This window comes from Ilyonectria robusta, assembly GCF_021365365.1.
Source record: "Ilyonectria robusta strain PMI_751 chromosome Unknown BGZ61scaffold_64, whole genome shotgun sequence".
In the NCBI taxonomy this organism is placed as follows: domain Eukaryota; kingdom Fungi; phylum Ascomycota; class Sordariomycetes; order Hypocreales; family Nectriaceae; genus Ilyonectria; species Ilyonectria robusta.
In genome coordinates, this window is record NW_025764498.1 from 107,724 (window position 1) to 124,753 (window position 17,030).

Below are 17,030 nucleotides of genomic sequence, written 5' to 3' on the forward strand. Positions count from 1 at the left end.
GCTATATTTTCTTAGATTACTTAGTTAAAACTTAAGATACTTACTTCTATAAAGTTAATATTATTAATACTACTACTATTATATCTTTTACTCTAAGAATTTATAATCTAGATTTAAATAGCTACTTAGTATAATTTAAAATTTATTAAAAAACTATACATATAAGCACTACCAAGTATTTTACTACAGATCTCATACTAGCGTCGTACTATAGCCATCGTGTCATTATCAAGCTACTTCTCGGAAAGGGCGCCGAGATCGAGGCGAAAGACAGTATGGTCGGACTCCGCTATCGTGGGCCGCCCGGAATGAGCACGCGGCCATCGTTAAGCTACTGCTCGAGAAGGGCGCCGAGTGTGAGGACGAAGATGGTCGGACGCCGCTATTATGGGCCGTCCGGAATAGGCACGAGGCCATCGTCAAGCTGCTGCTCGAGAAGGGCGCCGACGTCGAGTGCAAGGACGAACGTGGTCGGACGCCGCTATGGTGGGCCACCCGGTATGGGCACGAGGCCATTGTCAAGCTGCTTCAACGAAAATCTCGATAACTACAAGACCATACTCTTCCTCCCTTCCCTACCTTATCTAAGCATATAATAAGTTCTGGTAATTCATCCTACCTATATATTGATAATTTTTTCTTTCTTATTGTCGTTATATTCGTCTTGCAAGTTGTTGACCTTGTCGTCGGCACCGAGTTTTGCAGCATCAGAATTTAGCGGTCAAATTGAACCGCTTTCGTTTTTGCGGTCACCATATTTGGAGAATACGTCTGCTTCCCGCGTCAAGGTCGTGTACTGGTGATCAAGTTATCTTAGAGCGGAGGCAGGCATAATTACCTCTTTGGTTACAAGCGGCCCTTTTCCGGTTCTCAGTAGCGACCTACGTAGTTGGTTATGTTTGATTTGGAAGCAGGAAGCCGGGCTAGCAACTACTTCCTACCTTAGCCAGCCAGCCCTGTATTCACTGAGCTTCTAATGTGCTATAGGAAAAGGCAATTGATATACGGGCCCAACCATTTTAATACACGGGCGCTCCTTACACCGGCTGTATGGGCGGCCGTCAGCCCCACCTAGACGTCCCGTTAGCACCCAAAGGCGGTGAGCGCGCCTATGCACGCACAAGGTCACTTACATCGCTCAGCAAGACGACTCCTTCTACCGCCAATCTGATAACATTCTCATCATAATTTCAATTGCCTTGGAAAAAGCCAGCGTTATTTTTTTCTCTTAGCGATGTCCTTCGAGTAATATATCAATGACTGGGGATTGTCTAATGATATACATTGGCTAAGAGGGCCGCGAGCTTGAAGTAATTACTGTGGCCGACTCACCGTCTTCAACAACCAACTCTGACAACAATATTACAAAGCATTCCCACATGGCAGATTCGTCAAAGACGACCACCGCAAGCTCCACTAAACGGTAGCTTTGCCGTCGCTGGTGGGCCGTACTACTTCGACCAACTCGGTAGTGCTCGAAAAGCCTTTCGGCTGAAAGTGTTGTTGCGAAGTCGGTATGTCATCGGTGCTGGTGATGTGGTCTGCTGGGTAATTGACCCTGCTCATTCTTATGCGAGATGCTGATGGTCGGTTTCCAACACTGGTCGAATGCGTACCGGACGACCCAACAATCCCTGGGAACAATCGGAGGAGCAGAAGCCGGAGGTTCGGCATACAAACGCAGTAGATTGCGACATTGAGTTCGATAATGGACCAATAGCAGGTAGAATACGCATCCCCTATAGCGATAGTGAGGAGCAGCATCAGGCAAGAATGGGGGATATGTAGCTTACACGTGGGGTTGATGGTATGGCCATATGCCACAAGAGCATGAAGTCGGAGGATGCAGACAACCGTGACACTTAAACACCATAGTTAGTTTTGCGCATAAGCACAGAGGAAGACAAACCCTACAAAGCACCCACGCCGAACATCAGGGCAGCGGCAAGCTTTCTTTTCCAATGTATATGCAGATGTGCGATCTGCGACAGCGGAATCACCAGCATCCAGAGGTCAATGGCAATGCTAATGGCAGCGCCGGCCCATGCCATGGCGTTGATGTTGTTGCATTGGCCGTCGTGTAGCCCATCCCAACGTTGCCAGGAATAACTGATCGGGCGGCATTGCGTTAGGGTTACGATATTAAAGACTGCAAGACTGACCGTGTTAAGAACAAGAGTCGCCCATATAAGTCTTCGAACAGTGGTTCCTGGGAATATTCGAAGGTAGAAGAGAAGGATGCAGATCTTGACAGAGAAGACTGTGGTGGTGTATAAAAGTGAACCCGCAAAAAGGAACTTGAGACAGTGTTGGCAAAATCTCTGTTAGGAATGGGCTGTGCCTTACGCGTAGGAAAGCCGTAATCTGGTCAGCACTGACAGTCCAAGCATCCTTTCCCAATCCATTGGGTGAAACTAATAGCATTTTCATTATTAATAAATCCTTCAATAAGGACCACACGCAACTTACGACCAAAAACGCAAACTGCCGAGTTCGCTACGTCAACCATCTGCGAGAGCCGTAAGCAACAGTACGAATACATTGGATAAGGAGCGTCTAACAAGGCTGAATATAATGAGATAGTCGTCAGCGTAGAGGCCCGAGCCACACTGCAGCCTCTCAATCAACCTCAAGCCAACTATGACGGAGGCAACGATGGTCAAGGTCGTAGTCAAGATATTGAAGTTCACATGCTTATCTCGGAAAGGTGCATTGCAAGCATTCGAGGTTGCATTGATGGTGGCTACGGAGGACCTGTTAGGTCATGCGGCGAAGTTGCCGGGGCTGTAACTCACCGAATATGTCCTCCGGGAGGCATGATTGTTGAAGACAGGCGAGGATATGCTCACGGAGGGGTTCATCTGTGCATAGGCATTGCGGATCAACTGAGCAGGCAGAGTTTGATTTCGCCTCTTCAAAACACTCTCGCTACGGAGGCCGTCAGCACTTGCGCAGATCTGGAGGGATATGTGGCATTGTGTATTTACTGCGCAGTCAGGAACAGTTGGGACCTTCAGGGTCTCGTTGCACCGTATCGGGCAAACAAAGAATAGACAAACCAACAAAGCCAACAGCGCATTCATCTTGATACGCGGGCGGGGTTTGTTGTTGGGATGGAGCATGTGCAAGTTGCATCGCAGCCCTTTTAATGGATCCCGAGTTCCCCAGTTCAAGAGCTAACCCCTGCATACCGAGCTTGGACTCTGGGGTAATCACCGCAGGGGGTTCTGTGCATTAGCGCCTCGAATAGACTGGGGGTAAAACCTGCAGGCAGATCAGGAGACTCATCAAACTTGCACTAATACTTGGGCCAGTGGAAACTCCAACGGCGATAGGAAGGTGACAGCACACTGTGGCTGTGGGTGGGTGTGCCAGTGGCAGGCAAAGTGTCATCAGCTCAACGCCACTGGGTAGGGAGGCTTGGGGGGGTTCCAAGAGGTCAACAATGCGCCCCTTTTTGCCTCATCGCCGTCACAACACGCTTTTCGATCCATGGTGACACATAATTACAGGGTGACTTGAGGATAGTGACCCCGAGGGTGGGCCTTAAAACTCAAGCAGCACGATCGCGTGTGTCTCGTTTCAATTGGCTCGTTACATGTTTTTCCCCTTCGCGTCCGCAGAACCGATTGCCACATCGTGTATCCGTGGAGTGTTGGACGCGATTGCGAGTAGTGGAGGGGCTGACACGGAACGCATTGTTTAACCCCCTTGTACATCACGTCAACGATATCTTCCAAAGCAGTCCGCCGAGGGCAGTGGAGATTCTGATCAACCTCGGCTGTCACATGGATGAGGGGACAATTGTATGGCGCTAGTAGCGTGTCAATGCCCCAGACCTGACTTTAGCGGGAATGATCTAACTAATAAAGGTGACCGACCTTCCCCCTTCCCCTCTCACTCCCTGAGATTTCTCATAATTTTCGAACCACTTCGGGAAGCTGAGACATGGCCGGAGAAGATGGCTTTGATCCGCTAGTCTAGTCTGGTGAGGCTGAACCTAGATGCTTCTCTTTTCGTCCTTGTTTCGCCGCCACCGCCACCGCCACTAGTGCCTCAAGTATTTGGCCTTTGGCATTTCAGGTCGCCGATGACATTTATATCCCCAGGAAGCATGTCCCATTTGCCATTCTTCAGACAACGGGGCACAGACAACCGACACCTCGGCTGCTTGGTGTGACACTGTGAGCCACCCCAGAAGCAACCTCAGGACACCATCCATATCCTCTTCACCCGCCGCTAGAAACAGAAGGGTGTGTGCCCTAGGTTGTTCTGCGCGTTGAGCAATTTGCCATCTGCCAATGGAATGAGATGGTGCAGGTCAGAAAGGTTTCTTGTTCAGCACGGCCACATGGAACACTGACTCGTGCCTCAGCCCTCGTCCTGTCAGCGCTGCACCAGACTCGTAGAACAGCTTTGCCATGGAGAATCCAAAAGGCACTGGAGACGCAATCGCCGTTATTCCTCTGTATCGGACGTTGGGCTTCGTTTTTGTTTTTGTTCCCAATTTGCGATGAGCTGCGCCAATTCGTCGCGCCACACCTTCGAAACAAGGCAATTCGGACCGGACTGTTTAGCAAGCAGGATCTTCTTCACCTTCGAGGGATCTGCTCCATTTTCAAGCAGAAATTCAAGAGATCCACTTTTTCCTTAGTTGACTTGGGGTTCAGCTCATCGATCTGACGACCGCAGAAGTTGGCATTCCTGAAACCCACCTCGAACAATGCCATTTCAAGAAGAGACATGGTCTTGCGGCCGCCAGGTTGAAGTGTAGTTGGATCAGCCAATACCTTTGCCTCCACACGTAGGGTGTCAGTGGGAATTGAGCAACGAGGCCGACGAAAGTCCTTAGCCGACAAATATTAGCCGCATGTGCGCGGTCGATTGTACCATACTCCCGAGCCATGAGTGTGCTCCAATGCGGAAGAGCGCTGCTTCCAGATACCTCCCTATATATAACTAGTTTTCCGTCGGCGACCTTGCCTGGGAGAGCCGTATCAGCTCACAATCAATTCTGTCTAGAATATCCACGAAGAGAGCCGCATTCGAATCGTGATACTTGACTCTGGATGCATGCCGAAATGCAACATGCAAAATCATCAAGTTAAAAGGCGCCTGCTGCAATTTTGCCTCCAACCCTAGCTCAGATTAGGTTCATGCTTCGGATCGCGGGCATCCAATTGATACAGTGGCAAGGCCACGGTGGTGAGATGGTTGTCGCTGCAGAGAGCCTCACCGGCCGCACCGATCTCGGCGAGCAGGCTATAGCTGCAGTCAAGGCAGAGTGAGACTCTCTAGGTGACGGCATCGAGCCACCAATAGTATTTCTTACCCCTTTTTCTTCTGCATCTTTTCGGATCTCGGATCCCTGCTGGCGGCTCAGTAGCCTCGCTACGCCTTGTAAGAGAAACAAGGAGTAAAGATAGCCTCTTTCTCACCCATGAATAGCACGAAGTTGGTTGTGAGTCCTAAGATTTGCCTTGGAAAGTTCTGGGGTTTGGACTGGGTGTTCAAATACAGTCGTATAGCTGCGGACTGATCGCCAGGCAAGCCGCGTAGCCTCCTGCAGAGTATCCTCAGCCGCCTTGCGGCTCCTGGCCCTGAGCGGCCGGTCCGCGACCTCCTCAACAAGGAAGAGGAGGAGCTTGTCTTCTGTAACGGTATCTGCATCCTGATACTGCTTGCGCTCACAGAAGTCCCTGAACTCCTTCTGCTTCGGCTCATATACGGCCACTGTATTTCTCGGCCTTGCGTCTTGAATCATCGAGAGGATATGCTATGCATTAGCACGTAGCTCAGCGTTATTGCGCGCGTTAAGCTCGACGCGACCGTGGTGCCTGGTGCCGGCTGCAGCGGCCCCTGCAACAGCCCCAGTCGCAGTAGCTGTTGCAGTGCTGGTCCTGACGGTTATTGAGTCGGCCACAGCCGCTGCCTTTCTCTTCCCAGCCCGTTTCCTCGTCATAGTCGGATATCAATCAAAGAGGCGACAGCTAATCCGATCTATCGCATATAAAGTCTTCAGAGAGTAAGCCGGCCTAGACGGGCCTGGGGTCTGTAGAGATATTATATTAATTTTCAGGGCCAGCCCGGCCTTCCAGCGCCAGATCAGCAGCACCGGGGCAGCTGGGGGGGCTCCGGAGGCGCTGGAGGGCGCTGGAGGCGCCCTGGAGCTTCCTGAAGTTATAGGGGCCGATCAGCGAGGGGGCATGGATATTCGCGTATATCCACGGCGATCCGGGGTGGCCAGCGCGGGGTCCGCATGTGGATATACCGGGATACCATTGGCCGGGCGCCGCAGGCGGCGGGGGTCCTGGGTCAGCCGGTCGGCGCCACGCCTCGCCGCGGCGCCGCTGTGGGATCAGCGACGGCTCAGCGGCGCCGTGGATACCAGGTGATTACGATCAAAAGGTGCATCCAACAGCCTTCGGCTGAGGCTACCCCATGCACCCCATCGCCGCTCCAATGTGCATGGGGTGACGTAGTATTTTAGAGGGTCTTGAGGTCAGTCTTATAGATGAAGATGACCTCGGATGACCTCGGACGGCCGAGAGGCTCCGGATGGTCCGGAGTCTTTGGCTTCAGCTAGCTATTGATGAAATCAAGGAAAAGCTAGGCCTATGATGAGGCCTCTGACGAGGCCGGTGACGAGGCAGGTGGCGATGGACGCCTATGATGAAGGAAGGAATAGCTAGGAAAACCTTCACTGTTGCAATAGCCGTAGAAATCCGATATCCCGATATCCTGATATATGTGACACTATTGAAGTCCTATGACCGCGGGATGTCCCTATACCGCCGACGATGGATTTACAAAATGCCACCACGTTTACCACTCGGTCATGAAGTGGTGCAAGGGAGGCCACACATACTCATCGACGTCCTCGTATGCATCGATCTCTGCAGTTCCCTCATCGTATTCGTTAAAACTCAACAGCGAATCGTCATCTGAAAAGATGCGGTCGATGCACTCGTATCGAATTTCCTCCCAAGTCTTTCCCGGCATATCTCGGCGAATATCGTTTTCAATGAATCGCGAGTCTTTCTTTTGTTCGTAATCAACTTCAGCCCCCCTCTTGATGATAAACATAATCTCTTTGCCTCTTTCGCCATCCGCCACCAATCCCGCATCCTCTGTTATGCCAAAGGCCTCTCGTGTTTCTGTGTGCTCGGGCATTTTCTGTTCAAATCGCTCGCGTGTGTTCGCATTCATGGCTGAACCGGGACAGCCCGATACGGTCGAGCGGTAAATGGCGACTGAAGGCCTCGAAAGAGCGCCGTCCCTATCCTCCAAGACACGTTGCCAGTGTGCTGGCTGAGGCTTCCGCCAGTACATGTACTCCTCAACTTCATCGTCAGAATGAAGCAGCCCAAGTCTCGCAAACCCCAGCACTTCCGAGCTATGGCTGATGTAACGAAGTTCCTTCCACCCACAGCTTTCGCTTATGAGCCCATTTAAAGTATCGTAGCTAACTTGGATTGGGAGGGGGCCAAGTACTGTGAGTGTATCGAGGCGAAGGCATGGGAGAAGTCTGAGCGTGGAAGCTAGACGATAGTAGACATCATCATCGTCGTAGGAGAGCATAAGAGGATCGCCCGGGACGCGCAAATGACGCATCTTAGATAGGATTCCAGGAGGTAAAGCTGTCAAAATGTCGAGCATCGTCTTGGACTCTTCGAAGCTGAAAATAACCTGGCCGATCCAAGTATCTCCAATCTCCATTTTTGCCCGGCGACAAGTTTGAAGAATGGCGAAAGCGCTTGGAGCGCGTTTGATCCTGATGCGATCAATTCGGTCGACCGCTCTCTGACCGTAGGCAAGTCTGGTAGAAAAGAAGACATGTGAGTATATCTTATCGCGAAGTTCTTGAGGGAGGTGTTGAAAGAGCCTGCTCTTGTTCTGTGGATCAGCTACGAAGGCTGGTTGGTTTGTTGTTTTTGGTCTGCGCCTGGAATTCTTCTTCTTCCGCATCTTTGCCATGACGACTTGAGATTATTCGTGCCATCAGAATTGCGAAGTTGCGAGGGTCTCGTCCCTGTATATGGTCCTGGCACACCCTACCGTGTGTTATTGGTTGGGCATGTGGAGCAGGCAAACCATATTTGCGCCTCAGGCATTAAATTTTCGTTGCCAAAGTCAGATCCTGAGGGTGAGAGAAAGGGTCTTAGCACCGCATGATGAGGAGTTTGGAATAATCATTTTCAATAAAGTGCACCAAGAGGAAGATCACGAGGTAAACACTTCATTGGGAGATTTGCGTGTCCTGTGAATTTCTTTACCAGCTAATGTTTAACCCCAAGCTGCCTACACCCGATGGGCTTTCTCACCCAGCGACCCGAGTTAAAACCTCTCGGTTAACCCACGGCTAAACCAAACTAAGGCAACAGCTCCATCGGCGGGTCTTGTTCTCTCGTGACATCACCTGGGCACTGAGGAATTCGGCACAAGGCGGGGTCGTGAACCCATGAAGCGACATTTCCGTAGCGGAGGAATAATCAACTGGACGGATATACCTTGCTCATTGCTCTCTCGAGTGGTCGAGATACATGGCGACGGAATGTGATGTGGTCGGACAGGAACGATTGGTTATTTAAGAACACCTCCGAACGCCCTTGGTTGAGGGCCTTGATCCAGCGGAGGGATACCATGGCCGCAGCGGCGTCTGCAAACGAGCTCCCAAGCGACGACATATCAATACCAAAATCATCCTCAAGATTCGCCAACAGCCAGAGTCTACCCCCCCAAGACCAGTGATGTCTCGAGACCATCGAACCCTACCCCTAAACCTGGTTCGTCGCTGATCAAACTCGTTGGGACTGGAGATGGATCTGGGCGTCTCTGGAGACGAGCTGTCGTCGTCCGTTTACGGCGCATGCTGTGGCAAAGACTCGTAGCTGGTGCGACGTGGTTCCCTGAAGTGGATGAAGGAGAAGACCTGCTTAGTGACGACCAGCGTCTTATCAGCAATATTAACGTTCATGATCGAATAGCCCAGATCTTCAAAAGCCAGATAAAATTCTGTCTATTCACTACGAGAAGCCCCCCGCATTCGCGTGGCGGTACTGGGAAAACCCTTGGGAAAACCAGTGCTGGGGGTTGAGTGGCTCGTGTTCCGATCTGAAACCAGTGGAACCGAATACCTCCTAACCGCGATCTCCGAATCCTGCACCCAACTCCTGGAAGACCAAGAAAACCTCGTGTTCAGGCTTACCATCGCTCCGAGTGGCTCAAATAAAGATGGCTGATCGCCATTTCCTGATCAAAGATGCTCCATGTTCCTCATCCTGCGTTTATGCTTGACAACCAGGCCACTTCTTCTAACTCTCGGAGCTATCTCGTCAGACCTGCTCCAATAGTATCACAACTTGATGGCGTCGAGAACGGCACGAGCGGGAATGCGATGCAAGAAAATATACTCGAATTCGGAGTTGTTCCAGGCTCTCTTGGGAATCCAACACTCTAGAGTCTCTGCGAGCCTACGAACGTTTTCGATACTCTACTCTGCGACCTGCTCTGCCGACATCGATGATAATGATGGAGACATTCTTCCTACCTCGTCTCTTTCTTCGCCATGCCTCTTCGTATGCGGCTTGGTAGTCATCGTACGTCGAAATGAAAGGTGTCTTCGTTCGGTTCGACCAATGAATATGGTTGCGAAAGTGTCTTGTCAGTTGTGCACGCTTGTTGGTTTGTCTCGCACCAAAGTCCACCTGGGATTTCACGTCTCCTGCTACCACGCCTTTGTCTGCCGAGGTTCGAGCCTGAGAACATTCATCCTCGACACGATACTTGTATCTGCCCGTCATCATGTTCCTAAAATCGCGGTTTGAATAAAATAGTTTCGAAAATAAATACAGAGATGGTAATGTACAAGGTATAAGAAGATCGAGAGTGAGGTAGACGCGACGCGTCGTCGCGAAGCATGTGCAAAGGTCACGTGCTCTTCTGACTCATCCACGGATACTTACCGGGAGCCCATAGGCTCGCGGTACCCGCGAATTTAAAATTTCGCGGGTACTGCGAAAATGACTAAGTACTGTTGCCGTAGCGATTTTTAACTACTGACCTGGCGGCGTGCGCTACGATGCGGTTACGCTCTTCCTTCTTCGGTTATCCTTTTCTATACTATAACTCAGATATTTCTAGCATTGTATGTAGAGAATATAAGTTTTCCCGAAGACTATCTCCCTTTAGAATGGAGCTATAAGTTATAAGATATTCTTTTTAGGTTTATTAATATATAGGCGGCTTTAAGGGGCTATATCTTTACTACTAGGAAGTCTATTAGAGGGAAGAGTAGCAGGTAATTAGTTATATATATTTATAATTAATTTTATTATTCTTTTAATATATTAATAGAGTATTAGTAGAAAATAGCTACTTAAGAAATTAGCTATAAGTTCTTATTATTAGCTAAAGAATTTCTAAATAAAAATATATAAATTATTTAATATTATTTAAATAAGTAATTCTTTAAGTATAATTATATATTAAGTTAGTATCCCTTTACTTATTTAATATATTATAAGCTAGAAGAAGAAATTATAGTAGATTTATTATACTTATTTTATATTAGTATAGCTTCTAGAGATATCTAAATATATATATAATAGAATTATAATTTCTTAGTAATTTAATAGGATATTTATAATAGTATTATAGCTACTAGAAGAGAAATTTATAAAGAGTAAAGTTTTATTTATATATTTATTAGCTAGCTTAATAAAAAAGGCTTTTAGAGTTAAATATAATTTAGTAAAGATAGCTAAATTACTACTATCTTATTTACTTATCTAGACTTTTTAATATATCTTTAAGCCTATTTAAATATACTCTTACTAGACTATATATATAAGATAAATAAGTATAATATACTACTACTTAATATAATTAGAATTAATATCTACTAGCAATCTTTCTATATAATATTTATATTCCTTAATAGAAAAACTAAAAATGATTTTCTATAGATATTAAATTAATTAAGGTTACTATATAAATACTATAATACTAAACTGCCCTCTATTATTTTAATAAATTACTATATTACTTATATAAATACTATTAAGATCTCCTTTTCTATATCTTACTTACTACTCTACTACTAGTATATAAATAAAATAATCCTCTATTACTACTAGCTAGCTTTTATTCTCTAAAACTAACTAAACTCTACTAATTTAATAAGAAATAATACCTTAGAGACTAGCAGCTAGTTTAAATTCTACTAATTTTAATACTTAATTATAAGAGTACTAAATAAGAAAGCATTTAAAAACTAAGTTTTATAATTTAAGAAAAAGTACTTATTAAACTACCTTAAGTAGGTTAGATATATTAAGACTTTCTAGCTTAAATAGTATAAAAAAAAGCTTATAAAAGTCTAGGTTAATTAGTATATTTATTTTAGTAATATAGCTATATTCCAAGTTAAGGGCATATATACACTAATAAAATCCTATCTTAGAAAGTCTATATTAAATCTCTTTAAAGCTTAAAGAGCAATAAAATATATATTACTTAATTAGTTATTAAAATTAAAATTAAATTAAGCCTAATAGTAAATTTATATTTCTATTAAACTTTTAGGGCTACTATATACTACAGTATATAGCTGGGTATTATATAAAGCCCTAAAAAAAATAGAAAAGTAATAGAAGTTACTAAATAGAAAAGATCCTCCCCTGCTATTAACTTATATAAGCTTTTTTACTAGATTCTATAAACTGCCCTACCTCTATATTCTAAAATCCTTATAAGAGCAAAGCTAAGTTCTTTTACTTAAATACTTCTATTAATATTAATACCTACAATATAAAAAAGCTTTATAATTACTTTTAAAGCCTTGCTAATAAATTAAGTTGATATTTATATACTTTAATATCCCTAAATAGAATACTTAAAAAAACCTAGTATATTTAAAAGTATTAAGATAGTATATAAGGCGCTGCCTATATATAGCAGATACTATATAATTAGCTATACTAAAATAGCAAGAGCCTGCTTAATAAGATTTAAAGAGTTACTTTAATAAGAAGCTCTAGCTCTAGGACTTTTATAGTTAGTTAAAGTATTAGATACTAAACCCAAGCTACTCTAAATCTAACTTTTAGTAGATATATCTAAGGAAGAATTAGTATTAGTACTGGAAGATAGTTTACTAGCTGCAGTTCTTAGTAATTAGCTAGAGACTATAACTAGAGTCTTATAAAACTCACCTAGTAATACCTTATAGCAGCTAGAATCCCCTATTTATAAACTATCTTCTTTACCTAGCCTGCTATTACTATTGCTACTAAAATATAATTTATCACAGGCTATATATAAAAGATATATTACTATAAAAAATATATAATATATAATATAGCCAGCTAGTAATATTAAAATAAACTAATAATATTATAGGATAATAAGACTCCTACTTAGATATAATAAGTAAAGCTATAAGTAGTATCTAGACTATAAATAGATATCTAAGTACTATATTATATTAATAGGATTAAAAGAATAGATAAAAAAAGAGATAATAGTATATTTAAACTAGACTAAGGCTAAGAATAAGCAAATTAAAGCCTAGATCACTAAAAAAATAAAAAATAATTCTTTAGCTAATAGAAAAAGAGATATTAAAGATATTTAAAAAAAAATAGAAATAAATAGTAGAAAATAAAAAGCTTTATACTTAGCTAGCTATAATATAAAAGACTATATTATTATTAAAAGTTATAGATATTAAATAATTAATTAAATAGCAAAGCCCTTAAATATTCTACAGCTATTATATCTATATATAATTTAAGTAGCTTTTATATAAATTAAGCAACTTAAACCTTTATATCTTAATAATTATAGGCAAAAGATAGCTATCAGCTCCGTTAAATATATAAGTTGGTAAATTTTATTTCACCCCAGGAGATAGTACCGATAGCCTATTTTATATTACTAATTCTGCAAATAGTATTGTACTTAGTTATTTTCGCGGTACCCGCGAAATTTTAAATTCACGGGTACCGCGAGCCTATGGGCTCCCATACTTACCAATAGTAGTATTAGCTTGCAGAGTAGCAAGTCACTCTGTCTCGGAAAAGGCAAAGGGCCAACCTTTGGGCCCGGACTTTAAATAACCTGGCTTTTCAGCCCTGAGTTTGAATGAATGGTTCTCAGGTTTCTGTCTACCTTGAGCGGATAACTCTGGCCACTGATTTACTCGTGCGAGGAAGGTATTTGTTCTGAAACGGAGTGCTCCCACCATCAGCGATATGCCCGTATATTCGTCATTGCTACGCAGAAAATTGTCTCCCAATTTCCCAATTCACGCTCTGACTTCACACAGAGCTACGCTTCGCTTTCCATCGCACACATGTTGGCATCCGACGACCCTGATGACTCCGATGACTCAGTGGTCTATCTAGGCAGCAAACGTCGTGGGTCTCCTGCACCTGCTCGTCTTACGACTGCGACCGCTGCCCAAATCGATGCTCCTCCCGAAACGAATACGGCTTCAAATCTAGACAACAGCGACAGCCGCCACCACCAGCAACCGAGAACGAGAGCGAGACCTGGTGGCAAAATGATCTATCCACGCGCAATTTGGCATGGGCCTACTGCTGCGACCGCCGATCGAACGAAGGATCCCAATCGCCGAGCAAATACAACCTCACGACGACATGTATCGGACAGAAACGGCCACGGCCACCGAGGACCGAGAACGAGACCGGGGCCAAGATTATCCTCCGAAGCGACTGTTCCCTTCGAGATCAGAAACAAATATTTTAAGTTAGGTTGGGTAAAGAATTGGAACAAGTCGAACCCCCCGCCTGGCGTTTATGGGATCTTTGATAGAGCGGGCCGCCTCCACCTCTTTAGGGGGCATGAAGGACCCGAGTCTTCAATGGAGCGTCCTACATCTGTGCCCATTGATCACGGCAATGTTGAGTACGACTCGCCCTTCAAGGACATGTTGCATACAGAAGTTCGAAAAAAGGCGATACAACGTTTGATCAGGCGATACGGACCACATTTGAGACCCGGCGAAATATGAGAAGGTTGTTATGTTGAGACGGCATGAGCCTGAGATGCCGATAGGTTAGAATAATGGATAGTACTGGATTCTCATGGCGAATCGCACTACTCTCTTACCCCGGCAGGGTTAAGAGAAGTTGATGGCAAAATGGATCGCCTAAGCCGATCTTATACAGGAGGTGATCAGCCAACAACAACCAAATGCACCCCCAGCACCCTTGGCCATCAACGTGTTCGGGTGTCTCATGAATGACATTGGACACTCCTCCAGGATAGACATGGCCATAATCGTGACCCTCAATATGCAAGGGTTCTTCGATGCAACCATTCAGGAATGCATTATGATGCGTATATTACAGCAAAGCTGACCAGTCAATCTGGCCGAGTTCGTGAGCTCCTCCATGGAGTGACGCACCCTCAAATCTAGCATTTGGTAGGGCAAAGGTGCACGGTGCGCTTGACAAAGATCTACTCAATGGCAATCGGAACACACATTCTTACGTTGTCGATGGACCTTTCTAGAGGTGCGAGCGGCGATTCAATTCGCCATGGACACAAGGAGACGTGATGCTACCCAGACTTGACAAAGTACTAATTCTCCACACGTAGCGACCAACCTTGGTGATAATAACACCAAACAGCCTCAAGTTAACAGGCTATGCTTCAGCTAAACAACTTGGGAGGCGAGGCCAATAAGTGTGAGAGAAATGTGGGGCTTTTATTAAATTTTAGTGGGGGGATGAGAAGTAACGTGTATGATAAGCGAGTGAGGCAGACAAGCGAGTAAGGCATAAATCCTCAATCTACCTACTACCTACCTTTAACTGTATTTTTTTCTATATATAATTATATTAACCCCAGAAAATAAAAGATAGTTAATCTTAGCTGTTAAAATTATTAAAAGAGACTAAAATCTAAGCGCTTAAGCTGCTTTAAAGATTTATAATATTAGTTATATAATACTAGACTGCTAGCTTAAAGATATAACTTCCTAATATAATAGTATATCTAATTTGTAAAAACTTATATAATTAGAGGAATTAATATTATTAAGTATATTCTTAATTTAAATTTATAATTATTTTTTCTTTAGTTTTATAATATAGAAGATATAATTAATTAACTACTTATTAATTATAATATCTTTTAGTTAGTAAGTACTGGATTTTAAATTTTATTAAGTAATAACTAAAGCTTAAGATATATTTTATATATAAATATAACTATTAAAGAGCTTAATATAAAAATTTAAATATTATTTAGAGCTAGTTTTAGCTTATATAAAATATAATTATAAAATATAATATTTAAAAGTTAGATATCTATAATTTTAATAAAATTAGGTTTATAATAAGTATTATTTTAATTAAAATAGTTATTATAAATACTAAATAATATAAAAGACTAAAAATAGCCTAGCTAGAAAATAGAAAATAAGTTATAATAATTTAAGATATTAATTTATAAAAATAGGTAATTTTACTATTTATTATTATTACAGGCTAATATTACTTAGTAATTTAGTATAATAAAAAAATCTTATCTTAAAATTAAATTATTATAACTTTTAATAATAACTAGATAATAAATAAAAAAGCTTAAAATAAATTTAGTATTTTAATAAGTATTTAAAAATATATTTTTCTAGCTTTTTATAACAGTTAGATTTAACCTAAGAGTATAGAATAGGTTTAAGATATAGAGTATATAATTAAGTAGATTAAAATATTATAGTAAGCAATATAGGTTACAGTCTAGTAATAGTAGAATAGTAGATTTAATATAACTAAGTATATTAATAGCTAGTAAGGCTATCTATCTATAAAAGTGCTAAATAAATATATATATATATTATAATAGATTATAAGGATTGTAATAGTAATCTTAGTAAGCTATTACTTAGGATTATAAGGATTATAGTAGTGATCTAAGTAATTCTTTATTTAATTAGTCTTTATGCTAGGGATTGCTAAATTATAGGAGTAATCTAAGTAATCTTTTATTAATTAGAGAAAAATAAGAGTAGGATATTATAGTTCTGCTACTAGAGACTGCCTAGTCTTAACCTAGGCTGTAATATAATATCTCCCTTCTTATTAGCCTTATTCTAAGGTTATATTATAGGTTTTTGTATTCTTATTTATATTTTATAGGTCTAATTTGCTTTTTTAATTATTTTATATACTAATTGTTATATTAGGGTGTATCTAAAAATCTGCTAAAACTTTATAGTATTCTCTTTTTATATATATTATTAATTAAGAGAACTATAATATTATTATACTCTATTTTTATTATTTTAATAACTATAAGATTTATTAGGTATCTAAGAAGTTATCTTATTATAGCAAGTATATTTATTGTAGGTATTTATATAATAAGTTAAATATTACTTCTTTCTATAAGTTATATATATCTTTTTTACTGGGGTTTTTACTAATATTCCCTAGAGTATCCTAGAACTTAAAGGCTTAATAAAGACTTAAGGTAGATATTAAGTAGGTAGAGGGCCTACTAGCTGAAATACTAGCCAGGCTAGCCTGTCTATGCATTTAGTATTATTCTCTTTATAAGTAGGATTTGATATTATTTTTGTAGGGTCTGTATAAGGTAGATAAGGTTAATAGGGTATATTTCTAGGAGGAGGTGTTACTTATTAAGTAATAAGTTGTCGGGGAGGCCTAGTTATTAGAAGCTATAAATATAATTAATTGGCTTTTTATTTTTAGAGTTCTTTTTAGTTTTATTTCTTTTTTAATATTATTAATAAAAATCCCTTAAGAGGTATTGTATATAGGTAATATTTTTTATAGATTCCTACTAGTTATTACTCTTAGGGTAGTTTTTCTATTTAATAAGGTACTTAGTTTTATTATTAACTTTTTATATTTTAAGAATCTTCTTAACTTTATATTTCTCGGGGCCTTTAACTTCTATTTTTTATTTATTGCTAAATTTAGCTATAATTATTCTTTCTATATTTTTAAGAAGTAAGATATAAAAAAAATAGA

At 41.9% G+C, this 17,030-nt stretch overlaps 6 protein-coding genes across 6 annotated transcripts; 2 read left to right on the top strand and 4 right to left on the bottom strand.

Moving 5' to 3' along the window:
- Nucleotides 1–176: 176 nt before the first annotated feature.
- Nucleotides 177–567, top strand: BGZ61DRAFT_573259 (uncharacterized protein; the record flags this gene model as incomplete). The annotated part of the gene is made up of 1 exon (XM_046256122.1): nt 177–567. A coding segment is annotated over one exon (391 nt), but the record flags the coding sequence as incomplete, so codon positions are not given.
- An 849-nt stretch (nt 568–1,416) lies between these two features.
- Nucleotides 1,417–3,083, bottom strand: BGZ61DRAFT_500633 (uncharacterized protein; the record flags this gene model as incomplete). The annotated part of the gene is made up of 8 exons (XM_046251584.1): nt 1,417–1,739; nt 1,794–1,861; nt 1,933–2,297; nt 2,347–2,414; nt 2,470–2,509; nt 2,562–2,743; nt 2,796–2,928; nt 2,988–3,083. The coding sequence occupies 8 exons, from the start codon at nt 3,081–3,083 to the stop codon at nt 1,417–1,419; spliced, it is 1,275 nt and encodes a 424-aa protein (XP_046094233.1).
- Nucleotides 3,084–5,138: 2,055 nt separating this feature from the next.
- BGZ61DRAFT_541539 (uncharacterized protein) lies at nt 5,139–5,764 on the bottom strand (the record flags this gene model as incomplete). Its single annotated transcript, XM_046255059.1, has 3 exons — nt 5,139–5,262; nt 5,333–5,368; nt 5,439–5,764. 3 exons carry the CDS (start codon nt 5,762–5,764, stop codon nt 5,139–5,141), a joined length of 486 nt encoding a protein of 161 aa, XP_046094234.1.
- Nucleotides 5,765–6,733: 969 nt separating this feature from the next.
- BGZ61DRAFT_467900 (uncharacterized protein) lies at nt 6,734–8,047 on the bottom strand. The gene has a single exon (XM_046247827.1). It carries the CDS (start codon nt 7,975–7,977, stop codon nt 6,826–6,828), a length of 1,152 nt encoding a protein of 383 aa, XP_046094235.1. The 5' UTR covers nt 7,978–8,047; the 3' UTR covers nt 6,734–6,825.
- Nucleotides 8,048–9,536: 1,489 nt separating this feature from the next.
- BGZ61DRAFT_315091 (uncharacterized protein) lies at nt 9,537–9,791 on the bottom strand (the record flags this gene model as incomplete). Its single annotated transcript, XM_046238859.1, has 1 exon — nt 9,537–9,791. A coding segment is annotated over one exon (255 nt), but the record flags the coding sequence as incomplete, so codon positions are not given.
- Nucleotides 9,792–13,340: 3,549 nt separating this feature from the next.
- On the top strand, nt 13,341–14,143 carry BGZ61DRAFT_204903 (uncharacterized protein). The gene has a single exon (XM_046237953.1). It carries the CDS (start codon nt 13,358–13,360, stop codon nt 14,036–14,038), a length of 681 nt encoding a protein of 226 aa, XP_046094237.1. The 5' UTR covers nt 13,341–13,357; the 3' UTR covers nt 14,039–14,143.
- Nucleotides 14,144–17,030: the final 2,887 nt, after the last annotated feature.

Excerpts from the sequence above, each read along its gene's own strand:
- BGZ61DRAFT_467900 (XM_046247827.1), bottom strand. The coding sequence starts at position 7,977 with ATGGCAAAGATGCGGAAGAAGAAGAATTCCAGGCGCAGACCAAAAACA.
- BGZ61DRAFT_204903 (XM_046237953.1), top strand. The coding sequence starts at position 13,358 with ATGTTGGCATCCGACGACCCTGATGACTCCGATGACTCAGTGGTCTAT.